Raw genomic sequence first — 14,752 nt, forward strand, 5'->3', positions numbered from 1 at the left:
TCTTTACAGATCTTCTTTATGCACCAAGAGCTTGTAACACTCCAAAGAGAAAGGAAAAATTGAAATCGCATCATATGACCCCTTTAAGAGAAAGAAGTTCCAGATAGTGTTTCTTTTTCCTTTATTTCTCAGCTTTTGATTTATTAATTTCAGGCACTGATATCTGTGGTGCACCTATGAAATTAGGCCCCACAAAGAACTGGACTTTCCCAAACCTCAAAGCATCTGCAGAGTCGTCTGAGGTTTATCTTGGCGTTGGAGACGGAGTGGAGCCAGTGAGTCATAAGACTTCATTTAAGAGGGTGAGCATCACTTTAGATCCTAGTGTCACCCAACAAGACAATTACAACAATTTTTTATTTTATTAAAACTATTTATATACACTACCTTTCAAAAGCTTGGGGTCTGTAAGATTTTTGTAATGTTTTTTTTTTTCTTTTTGGCATTTTTTTGCCTTTATTTTGATAGGACTGTATACAGTAGTCAACATTTGAAGTGGATCAAAAAAGTTCATCAAAGTTGTCCTAAGACAAGAACGGGTATTGTTTTGGTTTTAGGACAACTTTGATGAAAGGTTTTGATCCACTTCAAATGTTGACTACTGTATATAGACAGTCAGCAAAGTGGGAGAGAGGGAGGGAGGCGGGATCAGGAAAGGTCTGCGAGCCGGGGCTCGAACTCTGGACGCCCCGAAGTGCAACGGCTCTATTTGTCGGTGTGCTGCCCACGAGGCTATCGGTGCCAACCTGTAATGTTTTTGAAAGAAGTCTCTAATGCTCACCAAGGCTGCATTTATTTGATCAAAAATACTTTAAAACAGTAATATTGTGAAATATTATTGCAAATTAAAATTGCCGTTTTCTATTTGAATATATATTAAAATGTAATTTATTCCGGTGAAAGCAAAGCTGAATTTTCAGCAGCCATTACTCCAGTCTTCAGTGTCACATGATCCTTCAGAAATCATTCTAATCTGCTTATTTGGTGCTCAAGAAACATTTCTTCCGTTATCAACAGTTGTGCTGCTTAACATTTTTGTGGAAACGGTGATACATTTTTTTTCATTCTTTGATGAATCGAAAGTTCAGAAGAACAGCATTTATTTATAAATGTCTTTACTGTCACTTTAGATCAATTTAGTGCCTCCTTATAATAGTATAAAAGTATTAATTTATTTAAAACAAAACAAAAAATCATAATGGCCCCAAACCTTTGAACGATGTGTGTTTCTCTTAGTGTACACACAGTAAAGTTCAGCAGCATGTTTACTTTCTTGCATTTAGATTGCCTTTGCCATCATCTAAAGTTCACTGAACGTTAATCTTTAAAATGACTAATAATAATAAAAGGTAGCATAACAGTTAGAATTTTAATTGACTTAAATAGACTTTTTAATAGCCACACATAGACTGTAATAAAGTATTATTATGATTAATGAAATGATTAAAGTATTATTATGTGTTGTCATGTTATATATTATCATGTACTGTTCAGTGTTACTCACTGTGCCTTTTTGGGCCTGTTTTACCTGCAGCGCAACAAGACTAGTGATTCTGTAGCCAGCCGCGAGGGAGACCCGAGAAGTCTTCCTCAACCCAGTCAGGCATGCAGAGGCAAAAGCCGTATTCCCGCTAACCCAGACATGGTGAGGGACACTGGTTTGGAGTTGGTGAAAGAGAGACCTGACGACGGCCTGTCTCCAAGCCATCCCCAGGTCCTGGAGACTCCCGAGTCCCTGAGCGATTCCCTCTACGACAGCCTGTCCTCGTGTGGTAGTCAAGGCTGAAGTGTTTTCAGAGGGAATGAATGATAACCAGGTACAACCTTTTTGTAACCCCCGATTCTCGTGACACTTCAGATACTTACAGGATAACCCTTTTTTTTTTTTTTTTAACCGAAAAAAAAAAACCACACGCCACATGTCACCCACGAAATACCCACGTTTCTATCCTGATGGTCGGAAGAAGGACTTTTACAGTGTTTGTGGTGGTGTAATTTTAGTCCATTATATCATCTCATTCGTGTTCTCTGTTTGAAGTGGTAGCAAAAGTCGTGACGTTCAGCTCATATTATCTTTAAACTATGTTTCAAGGACGAATCCAAGCTCATCGCGACAAGTCTTCCAGTTTTTAATCTCACAGAATGTTCTGGTTCTCATGCAACATCAGTGCACACACTCTTTGGTAACATTTGTGTAAAGTTATTGGAAAGTGAATGTTAATATATGTGATTTTCAATTAATTTAATATGCATATTTCATGAAAAGAAAAAAACGCATCTGTGTTAAACTGCATCAGTGGTAGACTTTTGATTCATTGTGTTTAAAGAAAAAAAACTTCGTAGCAGCAACATACAGTAAGTTCGATCCATATAAGAAAGAGCTACAGTGTTCCACGGTGAATTATTATTTACGTTTATTTATTTATTTTCTTTGAATAGCGTGGTAAGACAAGACCACCTTTCATTGGTTACTCCTTTTATGTTCTGTTCAAACATGTTCTGTGCCTGACTTTGTGTGTACATGTCTCACTGTACGTCTCTAGGTTAGTTTGTTCTCCAGTTCTGGCCATGACTTATTTTTTGTGTTACCTTTGTTTTTGCAACGATTTAAAAAACTTATGACTCGGGAGCTTGTGACCTCATGTTGAACTGTGTATTGTTGGATCACCCTGCTTACAATCAGTGAACTTTAACAAAGCTTAAACTTAAACCCAGGATTTTTTTATCCCAGTTTGGCTCTGACTGACTAGACACGAGAGAAAAATCATCAAATCGTTCCTTAGGAATTTTGAAAAGGTGGCTGACGATTTCTTCATGTTGATGTAATAATGCTGACTCTGCCTTATGCATCTTTCCACAGCTGTTAGAAATTAGCTTCCTGTGGGCCAGGTTTCATGTTGATTACTCAGCAAAGGGTTTTTTTGGGAAATATTTCCCACAAACCCATCGTATTTCTTCAGCTTAAAACATTTTGGTGCAATTCAAGTCAAGGTGCGTTGCATGCGCTTGACGATGCTAATCCTGCAACATGGATTACAGGCAAAAAAACTCTTCAATTTCAAGTGGTTGCTCAAAAAGCCATAGGTTAGTAGATTAATAGTACAACCCAAATCCTTTCAAATCTGTGCTGACCTCAATAGTTTTTATTTTTTTAATGAAACGACCACAACAAAAGACTAATTATAAACATTCACAAGCATATATGCTTTGTCATCCAACAGTCTTTCCAGGCCTGTGTAAAATTTTTGTAGAGAGAAAATCCTCACTCTTATACGCATGTCTCAAAAATTTTTTTTTTTATAAGTAGTTTGTTACTATCTAGTTCCCTAATTTGCCTGCCATTATAACCTTTGTTATTTACCTTGTTGTAATTGTCAGGAATATTTTATATTAGTTTGGTATGTTTACAAAAGAATTTATGAAGTTGTTAATATATCTGTAAAATGTTTATATAAGGTGCTATCTGATTTTTGTTTTCACTCTGTCCTGCAAAAGCCATAAATGTGTTTTCATAATCCCCTTTCTAAGCAATCGCCATCACTCATGCTACTCAATAAAACCTTTTTAAGTATGTTCCTATGGTGTATTTATTATAGAATATATGACATATGTGTCTTCATATATACTGAGATGGATTCTGGTGCCCCTAGTGGTCAGAACAAGGATGTACAAGTTACTTTTTAGATGATGGAAGCAATTTAATGTGACTGAAAATGTATGATACATCCTATTTGGTATCAAACCATTTCAAAATGAGTATCATTTTAGGCCAAAGAATCTGAATGCTTGTTTTGTGGTGTTTCATCATTCAAAAGTGGATGTGTCTTGAATTTGAATGCTATTTACATGCTATTTGAATTCTGTACAGCTATGTATAAGGTTATTATTATTATTAATAGATTACAGCGACTCGAAAAGACGATATGCAGAAAACATTCACATAATGTTCCACAGAAAAAAATTTATTGTTGCAAATACAAAAGTAAAAAAATAACAACAGATTTGATCAGAGCAGTTTTTTAACCAAAAGACAATAATCTGCCCTTTCCAATATTTGCCGTTTATAAAAATCATGAGTATTTGTGCTACAGTAAAAACAACTTATAAAAACATCATATTGATCATGTTCAAATAATATAAGATGAAGTTTGTGGTCTGCGTCGACAGACAGTATCATACAAAGACAATTCAAGTTCAATTCAGGTTCAACCAAATATACACATAGATTACAGCACAAATAATTGTCTGCATAAATACAGCAGAGAGAAAGACAATTACTGAACAAGATAAATCTCTTTGGTTCATTCTGTGGTGTTAATTCTGCTCCTCACGTATCATAAAACCCCTTCAAGTACACTTGAAGCAGACATAAGGCCACTTTAAGATGAATACAGGAAGTGTCAAGATAAGCATGAAGTTGTAATTCACACAAAACTGTGTATTTTACATAATGCCATGTTAACGCAGCTCAGCGACAGTAAAAAAACCCGCAGTTTAAACAAGGCCTTGTGTAAAGTAATAAGACTAATCAGAAACAAGGATGAATGGGTGCTTGGTGTCACATTTGCATTTATGGAAATAGTATGCATAGCATGCTGGATAAGACGGTGTGTATTCCTGTGGCATTTTTTTTTGCTCTAATCTGGAATACACAAGAAACACTAGTTTTCCTTTAAAGTATGATTATGAATGTTGAAGATTGAAAAAGTGTGAGGAGTTTAGGTAGGACTTTGCATAGAGAGACTGGCCTGAAAGTTTATTGTGCTTTATGTTATAACATAATACAGTGACTTCAGCTTCATTGTTGTGGATTATGGATGACCTGCCCTCTGAACTGTTTTAGTCGCCCAAAAGATGTCATTATAAATGTAAAAAAAAAAAATGCTAATAGCAAAAAATAGAAAAGTAAAAAAGGAATACAAAATCTGTAATTGTTATTGCAAAAGGCAAGCTCAATGACGGAGACAAAGTTGGCGTCTGACCCCAATATTTATCATCGCTAACCGCTCAAGGTCCTCAAACCATGTAGCAGAACCGCATATACTTTGTGCTGAGCAGAATTATGAGCTTTCGTGTTTGTTTTCAGGTCAGAAGGCGGAGTCTCCTGTCATATGAGCCGCTCGCGTGTGATTGGCAGTCAGTGCTACACAACATGGAGGTTTGCCCTGGTCTGGTGGTGTAGGGATTATGGACCCCTGAGTTGTTCGAGTCTGCTGTAGACATCATCAGCCTGACTTAGCTCTTCAAATACTGGGATGAGGTGAAGCAGTTCAGTGTCCTCAGAGTCATCAAACCAGGAGAGTACAGGAACCTGTTAAAGGCACAGAGGTTATTATACATCACTACTTTACAGGCTTAAAGTAATATAATCATTTTGGGATTATTTGAATCTACTGGGTTTATGTATTTTAAAAGCATAAAGATCATTTTAGATGGTGGTACATCAATAAAGTTTTACATATACAGTTGGGTCCAACAGTCTACAAATAGTTCAGCTTTTAAACATTTGTTAATACGCACTTAATATTTGATATATATATAATTTATACAGTATATAGAATATATATTTGTGTGTATATGATAGATATAATAATAATACATACTACCACCGTTCAAAAGTACACTACTGTTCTTTTTTTTTTTGGTTTTGAAAAAAGATTTGTTTGGAAGTTTGAAGAACAGCATCTATTTGAAATAGAAATCTTTTGTAACATTGTCTTTGTGGTTATTTTTTTTTATCAATTTAATGCATCCTTGCTGAATAAAAGTATTAATTTAATTTAAACTTTTAATGGTAGCATATACTGTATATACATATCTGAGACGTTTGAACCCCACTGTATAAATATGTCAAATACAGCAAAAATACACAATTGTTAAATAGCAAGAGGGAGAATCTAGAGGGCAGGCTTTAACAAAAAAGCTAAATAGCAGCAGGACAGTGAAACCCACAGCATTCTCAGGGTGGAAGATGTAGGAGGCAGGGGAGTTGTCCAGGATCAGGGTTTTGTGGAGCTCACGGCCGAGGCGACTCAGGTCTTTAACATAGCAGCCTTGATAGAAGACACAAGATTCCCGGAAGAGCCGTGTGCGGAACACGCCACACTGATCCAGCAGGTCAGTCACGGGGTCTGCATACTATCACAGCCATGAATGGGGAGAAGGAGGGATGGGTTAAGGAAACTTTGATACTGGCGAAGAAAATAAATCTAATGCTACAAGAGCATAACTGACCAGCACTAGTGAGGGATTTCTATTTCCTGAATACCTATTCTATTTGTCTGAATACCTTAGCAAGGCTGGCAGTGAACAGAACACATTCAAACAGTTCTCCCATCCTTTGAAGAAACTCATCCACATATGGCCTCTTCAACACATACACCTAAAACACAGACAGGTTTGTTGTTGTTTATGAGACTAATGTTTTTAATTCACCATTCAAATGCAGAGTCTTCAAAGTAGCATCTTTAGTCAATTTTTAAATTCTGTAAATAAAATAAATCATGTTCTGTAGGTCCATCTAGTGCTGTCTGTCGCTCATAGCCTCCTCCTGAAACAAGTAATCAAGAATAGGCCGTACTAGTGGGAACTAACCTATCCTGGATTACTTGAACCAGGCAGAGGCCAAATGTAGAGTTTCTGTGAAAAATTGCAGAGAACCACAAAGGTTTAGGGAATATTTTAATACAAGTTCAATCTCCTAATTTTAAAAACTATGAATATTATATTCTAGCTGTGGTGTTTACCACAGTTTTGTGAGTAAAACAAAAGGATCAACGGGTAAATAGAGTCTCTTGTGGTTGTACACATGACGTCAAAATCCTCGTCCACTAACGTAAGTGTTGTTCTCACATCAGTCCAGCAGATGGCGCTCATCATTCACTTTTGAATACAGAACAACATCTCCACTCTTTCCTCAGGCACAATTCAAGTCCGTGCCCACTGGCAGGAGATTACTGCTGTTTCTCACATACACAAACATTAATCAGATCTCACCTGGTGTGTGGTCCCCTCAATCTCCACAGGCACAATGAAATCTGCATTGCTTATTGGCTACAAAAACACAATGTGGATACAGTTAAAAACACCGGTGGAGTCAGTGTGGAACTGTTATCAACTCTGTTTAAATGCAAATACAATATTTATTGTACAGATCATTTCATGAATCTATTCTTAAAGTTAAACAGTATGAAGCTCCTTAAAATGTCAAATTTACAATACCAGTCAGTGTTTGATAAACTGGATGTACCTTAAATGAGCTATGCACCAGTGTTTCATCCAGATCTATGACCACACAGATCTTCCCCTGGTCCTGAGAGGTCACTGCTGGCAGCAGACACTCTCTTGGTACCTACAGATAATATGTAACCGATCAATATTTTATTATTTATTTTTAAAAATGATTGATTGATTGAAAAAAATACATTACATTGCCCCTTTATTGTCTGAACCGTACATTTAATTTTACACATCCAGATTATAATTCACACATTTTATATGGAATATTTTCTATTTACCTACCCACATATACAGTGTGTATATATAATATGTAAATCAATTATTTTATTAAACAGAAATAAACAATTTGACAATGTACAGAGTTACTTTTTTTTGTGTGTGTGAAATGACATCATTTAAGGATTGGCAGCTATTTCTAGTTAATCCTTAAAATGTTTCTTTCCTTATTTGTTTCGTGTTTTTAATGAAACAAAATAACAAACTGGAACAAAAACGTGACAAAGTGTTGATTAATGGTTACTATAATACTTTGGCAATTGTCCCATTGTCCTCAGGCGCTAGCAAGGCATCATGGGTAGGTGATGTTGGCAGTTGGGCATCTTGAGCTCGAAGGCAACAGATGAGCTTTTTGAAGATATTCCTACTCCCAGGTTTCTGAGGTGAGCTTTTATTCACCTGATCTGTTTGAACACAATAAAACAATTTTTTCAAATGCATAATTTGCATATATTACTCCCGCTGATAATTGTATTGCATAAACATAGCATAAAAAGCCTCATGTTGTGTGGTTTATAAACAATCCCACTTGAATCCCACTAAAAGCTACTGTCAAACCCCACCCAGAGCACATTAGTAAATGTTAATAAATATTTTCAATGAGCCACTTTAGTCTCCAATAGATGGCAAACAAAAACTAAATTCACATTTGCCAATCAGCTAGATACATTTGCATCAAATTCACCACCGAGGCTTGACAGAGCTTTTAAATAATTCAGAGCACTGGAATGAAATGTATGGTTTTGTCAGTAAATGCAGCTCCTATCAACGTCAAAATCACCAAATGCTCAGCCGCCCCTCTCCAGAGATGGCACACGTTGCACAGAAACAGAAAATCTGTTTTAAATGAGACTGCTGGCCATGGCTGGTATACGTTATATAATCTCAGAGGGCGGGAAAGCCCACACATTTCAGCTGTACCTTCGGAGCAAAACATACACACACACTAACACACTCACAGACCGCTTCTGCCATTTCATCACAGGAGAGTCTGGCAGAAACAAGCCCTAGAAGTGCATACGCCACAGAAATAACTCATAGCCACAGAAATAAGAGATGTTTTGTAACACGACATCTGTAGTGAGCTTTGTTGTGCATTACGGAGGGGCTCCTTGCATATTTAGGGGGCTTTCGGTATACTTTTGCTTGTAAATATTTGCATGTAAGTGAAACATGATTTTGTTCATACATGCCTGTTGAGATTCCCAAGAAGAAAAAATGGATATAAAATATCTTGCAACATGAAAGTACACCATGCAATGATTAGAATCTGTTTTTATTGCTATGGTGATGTAACTTCAGTACTAGGAATGGATTTTTTTTTTTTTTAACATCTTAAGGAATTGACCATGATGATGAGCAGGGGGGCGATCCCAGGCACCTTTCCCCCTCTCGTTCCCTATGGGGGCTTATGTAGCCATAGGAATCATCTTATGTAACATATGAGCACCATGTACAGCAGAGGGAGGATGAGAGAAAATGGCCTCCTCATCATCATTGACTCTGTGCTGTATTTGCCCATCTGTACACTCACTGATAACGCCCTGCTTAACAAAAGGACTCAGGAAATGGAGTACAAGGAAAATGTATCCATGAATTCAAATGCACTTTCTTGAAAAAAATGTTCAAATGAGGAGGAAACGATACTGCCAAGCATTTCGAGCGGATTGGAAAGAGTGTTTTGTTAAGGACCGTCAAAGGTTCTGCTACAAGCTTTTAAGTGGTCAGGGTTTTTAGCTATTACACTTGTGTTCAGATCTAATCAAATGAGATTGTGTGTGTGTGTGTGTTTTTAATCAATCGACCGAAAAACAGTTTAACTGCTGAATAAGAGAAAAGTATTGTTTTTTCTCAGTTGTGTTACATGTATCTAACAAGTGAAGATCAGAAAACATTGATATAACAGCAGCAATGTTTTCCTAGACAAAGTGTCTTAGAATTGCTCTAAAACCAATTGGTTTTACAAATATCGTATTATCAATACATATGGAAGCTATTTTTCAGGCATTCAGATTGCTGCCTGATCTCTGTCACCCTGATATCTACATATACATCTATATTGAATAACCTTTATATTTAAACTAAGCATTGTTTTATTGTCTTTCTTCATGGATTGCATTTTTGATGTTATGATGTGCATTAAACTAAAGCATAGTTGGATACAGATGGATATTAAGCTAATGACAAATTAAGACATAACTGTCAATTTCTAAAATGGAATCCTTGCTTGATTTGAATACCACCAATGCAATATATTCAACAAACTTGTTTAATCTAAGGTTCTATAGCAAAGATAAACAAAACTTTACATAAAAAGTGCAAACTTTCTTCGCATTTGGTATCTGGTTTAGAGGTCAATGTCATGACTTGTACGGATCTATTAAATTACTCAAAAACATTTTAAGAAATGCATTTCATACAGAAATGGCTTGAATATGGCTCCTATAATATTTTCAGTTGCTGAATGAAAACTGTTTTGATATTTTATTGTGAAGGTTAAGGTCAAAAATGTCTAGGTAGTGTACCTAGATTGAAAATAATAGACTGAAAAGAAAAGTTTCAATAAAAGGATTATGTTCTTGAAAAAAATAAATGATGGTAAAAGTACTTATATATAAATAATGTGTTATTATTTCTTAAAAATAATATTAATAATATTTGAAAAACTTCTGACAGACAAATCCAAGTCAGTGTGGCGTAACAACAAGCAGGAAGCCATTTTGTTGTCATGTAACAAAACAGAGGACCTTTTTAGACCCTGACAAGTGTGAATTATAGCCATTTAGTTTGTAAAAAAAATTCTATACAATATATTTATGTATGTATTTTTTATATTTATATATTTTTGACCTTTTTAAGCACCTTTTTTGATGTTCATGACTCAAAAATTCATTATATTTTTGAAAATGTTTTTGAATTTGAATACACTCACATTATACTTGAAAAGAAACGATTTCAGTTCTTTTTACTTGGTTACACCACTTGATAGTTTCAGTTACGCCGTCTGAAAATTTGCTCAAATTTATACAAAAATTATCTTCAAGCCATCATAAATACAAAAATTATAGAAGATAATTGGCACGTGTGTTTTAAACTATATTGGTAAATTGATTTAACCTTTTTATATTACCATCTTACATTTCAACTAATGCATCTGTTCACCTCTCAAACGCCATAATTTCTGAGATTCTTGGCTGTTAAAGCCACAAACAAGAAAGTCGCACTGCACACTTTACAAACTGAGTTCAAGGGGTCTTCTAGGAAATTGTGCAGACTTGGCTTGGCTATTTCCCCAACATTATGGCTGCTCGTAATTCACTAATCCAGAGCTCGTAAACATCAGATATAATACCCTAACTGACATCAGTAAAGTACAGTCATACTAGAACGACCGGTGTTTATATCGTATTTGCGTCAGATCTATAATAGGCGCACAGCTCTGCGCATATTTACAAGACTCACGATAAACACTGGTACGAACTGCGCGTTTAAACAGAGAGGAGATAGACTCGCCCGCCAGGTAGTAAGTAAGGGGGTTACAAAATGGTTACTATGTAATTTTCCGCATAACACTTTGGCCTTTACTCGTTAAACGTCTAGATAAGGCCTTCATTAACCGTTAAGGTTTAAACGCGTATAATCGTAGCGTTGCGCGGCAGATGGAGGGCGTGTGCTGAGGGGTGTGTTGTGCATTCCAGCGCGGCACCTTGCGCTCTGCATTAGGCCGATGTTTTTCTACATTTCAGCTCGATATTTTGTGTAGTTTTACTGCAGTAGGAGTGTGAGAAATGCGAGTGTACCCAAGTCGAGTAAACAGAAAATGTTTTTGAAACACAATCTCCTTAACAGTAAAACAACGTCACTCAAATTATCCATTAACCAGGCGATGAAACGACGTCCACAAAAGAGGAAACGACATGCGACACGAATGAACTTGGTTGGATTGGTTACGTTTCAAACATCATAATCACATCTATTGTGTGAAGGAACAATAAATAAATAAATAATATGATAAACAATACATAAATACATACTTGCATACTTTATTAATATACATCAAGGAGCCCAAATAAGAGAGAAAAACATGTCAATGTTTTCAACACGTCGTCTGAAATTCTTTTAAACACATATTACGTAAGCATTCAGCAATGCCTTACTGCAACAGCAAAACATGTACATAATAAAATAAGTTACACAATTTTTTTTCTTTATTAAGCCATATAAGTTACAAAACGGAGTGTATTTACGTTTCGCTGTTCAAACCGTTGAAACGTAACGAATTCCGCTCGCGACTCTGTCACGTCAAATCGGCTCAATATGACAAATAACTGTCATAGCTCGAGTCGCACATCGAACAGCGCGACGCGGTAAATAAAGCCCGACAGAGAATATGAGACCAGAGAGAGCTGACAGTGCTGTAACATCACCATTTAGCATGTGACAGTGCGTTGCCTACCTGTTTTCGAAGACCATCGAGAATCCTCTCTCTGCACTTGAGTGATGATAGAACTTTCCATCTAACAAACGCACAGCCCTCAACGTCCAACCAACCTTTTCCAGCGACACACAGTCGGTCCGCATTTAGTGGCATTAAAAGCTAGCGAGGCTTGAAATTAATAATTTCCGTTCGCGCAAAAATATCTCAAACCTACGGCGACAAAATATTTTGATATTTATTTATTCCCGCCTTCTATTCTCTTCCACATGGGAGGGGCATGACACTTTGTTTTTGTTTTCTCTTATCTGCTATTTTTTAGGCTTCGCGTCTCGGTTTACTTTATCGCGTGTATATTTATCCATAGCCCCCTCTTGTCTAGGTAAAGCCCTGACTTTTTCTCCAACAACATGGAGAATCCAGGCGAAAGAAGAAAAACAACCGAGGACATGGGGCAAGGACGGTTTCAAGTTCCCCTTACTACAGATAAACAACCCCGTAGCTGGGCTATATCCAGAATAGTATTTTTTTAAAAGACACGACCAATTCGCTCAGATTTATAATTTGAGAAGATAAGACGCGAAACTAGACGATAATTGACTATTTTTATGTTTTTCCGTGTATTGTTTTGCTTTGGACGGACTCGGAGGGGCGCCTTAAAACAGTTGATCGTTTCGGATTGGATCTCCAGGAAGTGGGAGTAGCTAAAGCATTCTTCTGTTCTGCACACTCCACGCCGAAAATGTTCCAGTGCTGGTTTTGTCGCAGATCAGTAGACAGAAGCGATCATATTAAATCTAAACTGCAGTGTCGGAATGCTAATTGAATAATGAGAAAATTGCAAAGGAAATGAGTGATGCGATTGAACGGGTAATAAATGGAAAAAAAACAAACAAAAAATACATCACACCTACCTAATTATTTTTCTGCTGATCCTCCTCATCATAACTATAGTTATGATGATGAAGTGTATTAAATAAGGCTATTTATTGATCAATTTAAAATAGATCCTTGTGTTATCAGTGCACAATTTGAGTAACCTGCAGATTATGTGCCAAAAATAGGTAATTTAATAAAACATAATAAACATTAGTGTAAAATGTAAAGACATTGATTTGTTAATGTGGTATTTAGCGTGTTGATAAAAAAATTTAACATTTATGGACATTTATGTATATTTATTGAGTGCTAAAAGCTGTATTTTAATTACTCAAATTAATGCAAGTGTAATGTTAATTCCAGCATGAGAACATGAGGGTATGGAGTATGACACCACTAAAATCGATTCATTAATTAGGTCATTAAACATAAACAGAATTAAAAATGAACAAAATAATCAAGCTTCACAAACCATGTTACTACTTAGATTACAACTTGTTTGTTTTGATAACAATATTTCATGTCATGATATGAAACATAGTTGGTCAGAGAAAACATCATTGTTAAATTGCAGTGATCAACTGTGTGAAGAAAAATATATGCATCATTTCTTAATTATGAAAGCGTAATAGCTTTTGACCAACTCTAATGGCCCTGTATAATGCATAGCACAAGGTGTTCATTAATGATTTAATGGATAATTGTACAATAGCCTATTTGTTTTCAAACAAAAATGAAAGCTTTGCTCCTTCATTCTATTTTTCTACATTCTATATTTCTATCTTTTTTCTCTGTCTCTTTCAATCATAGGAACAAAGGTAGAGAATGGTAAATGTAAGTGATAAAAGGGTAACAGACATAGTTTTTATGAGTCTGAGTACTGCCCAGAACTCCTATGTTGGAAATCTATTCCTGACTATTCCCAAATGGGACCAATTCTATACCACAAAACCAAGACATAAACAAGAATGGTACCACTGTTTACATTCCTAGTTTTAGAAATGTGGAAGTTGTGCAGATGTCAGATATGTGACTAAAATAAGTGTAAGCATGGAGAGCTCCAAAACATGTTTTTTTTCTTCTTCTTTTTTTCCCTCAACTCTACAAGGGAAGGCATGGAATCACAAAAGAGCCATTCTATTTACCATGCATTATAATATCAAGCCATACTATTTCAAACAAATATTTTTTAAAGAAGGAAATGAAGATAATAAAACATTAACAAACTATATGCTTTTAAGGTAAAATAATACATTTTGCTTCATTAATAGCTTTTTTTTTGTAACTACACTTTCTCAGCCCATTGTAAATAAAAGCTTTTATGTTACAGAAACTTTAACGCCTCTTCCTTGCTGTATAGTGCACCTTGTTTGTCCTGTTGACTAAACATTCGGTAAAACTGAGAGATAAAAAGACATAGTTAATGAAGCTTTATCTTGATTTAACACGAGTCGAGCTGAGAGCGCTCTCTAAAATGATTTAATATTGAAATAATAGTTACAGCAAAGAAGCTGGTGGCAAAATGATTACAGTCAATCATGTAAGGTGGAAGTAACCATAGAAAGCATCGATAGAAGCTTTGCACAAGCAAATTCTAATGAATTACGATAATTGTTGTCCTGTAATTTGTTTTCACAAGAGAAAGGTTCACGTGATATTTCCATTACTCATTTCATTTCTCATCATTTAAATTTACAACAATATGTACAGAGCAAAAGTGTGTGCAACAAACCAATATTGGTCTCTTAAAGGAATCAGTTCGCCTTTCCACCCACTTTGGGGTATAGGCGGTCAACCAGAGCTTGCCTCTATCTTGGGCTTTCCTCTCAACCTCAGGTGTGACCCATCTTTTTGCAGTCCACCTCAAGGTCTCGGTGCCAGGTCTTTCTTGGCCTTCCTTGGCATAGCTTCAGAAACTTCTTA

At 36.0% G+C, this 14,752-nt stretch overlaps 2 protein-coding genes across 6 annotated transcripts in view; one reads left to right on the plus strand and one right to left on the minus strand.

Moving 5' to 3' along the window:
• The window catches only part of LOC107687440 (nck-associated protein 5-like), a 32,469-nt gene extending 28,947 nt beyond the window's left edge, over nucleotides 1–3,522 (plus strand). For all 4 annotated transcript variants that reach the window (XM_016484791.1, XM_016484789.1, XM_016484790.1 and 1 more), the window contains exons 11-12: nucleotides 154–302; nucleotides 1,535–3,522. In XM_016484791.1, coding sequence (XP_016340277.1) covers nucleotides 154–302; nucleotides 1,535–1,786 — 401 coding nt within the window. In that variant the 3' untranslated portion in view covers nucleotides 1,787–3,522. The remainder of the gene's footprint in view (nucleotides 1–153; nucleotides 303–1,534) is intronic.
• A 609-nt stretch (nucleotides 3,523–4,131) lies between these two features.
• On the minus strand, nucleotides 4,132–12,474 carry LOC107687442 (carboxy-terminal domain RNA polymerase II polypeptide A small phosphatase 2-like). 2 transcript variants are annotated; one of them, XM_016484793.1, is made up of 7 exons: nucleotides 11,972–12,473; nucleotides 7,768–7,919; nucleotides 7,250–7,351; nucleotides 6,997–7,053; nucleotides 6,290–6,382; nucleotides 5,953–6,138; nucleotides 4,132–5,311 (listed from the first exon to the last, which is right to left on the minus strand). In XM_016484793.1, the coding sequence occupies exons 1-7, from the start codon at nucleotides 12,030–12,032 to the stop codon at nucleotides 5,186–5,188; spliced, it is 777 nt and encodes a 258-aa protein (XP_016340279.1). In that variant the 5' UTR covers nucleotides 12,033–12,473; the 3' UTR covers nucleotides 4,132–5,185. The 2 variants fall into 2 exon arrangements, with proteins under 2 accessions (XP_016340279.1, XP_016340281.1); XM_016484795.1 differs by lacking the exon at nucleotides 6,290–6,382 and having other exon boundaries at nucleotides 11,972–12,474.
• Nucleotides 12,475–14,752: the final 2,278 nt, after the last annotated feature.

Source organism: Sinocyclocheilus anshuiensis, unplaced genomic scaffold (genome assembly GCF_001515605.1).
Source record: "Sinocyclocheilus anshuiensis isolate Anshui unplaced genomic scaffold, SAMN03320099.WGS_v1.1 scaffold1114, whole genome shotgun sequence".
Classification (NCBI taxonomy): domain Eukaryota; kingdom Metazoa; phylum Chordata; class Actinopteri; order Cypriniformes; family Cyprinidae; genus Sinocyclocheilus; species Sinocyclocheilus anshuiensis.

Excerpts from the sequence above, each read along its gene's own strand:
- LOC107687442 (XM_016484793.1), bottom strand. The coding sequence starts at position 12,032 with ATGGAAAGTTCTATCATCACTCAAGTGCAGAGAGAGGATTCTCGATGG. Across the intron at positions 7,920-11,971 it reads TCGATGGTCTTCGAAAACAG|ATCAGGTGAATAAAAGCTCA; the intron begins GTAGGCAACGCA and ends GTGTTCAAACAG. Across the intron at positions 7,352-7,767 it reads ACAATGGGACAATTGCCAAA|GTACCAAGAGAGTGTCTGCT; the intron begins GTATTATAGTAA and ends TATTATCTGTAG.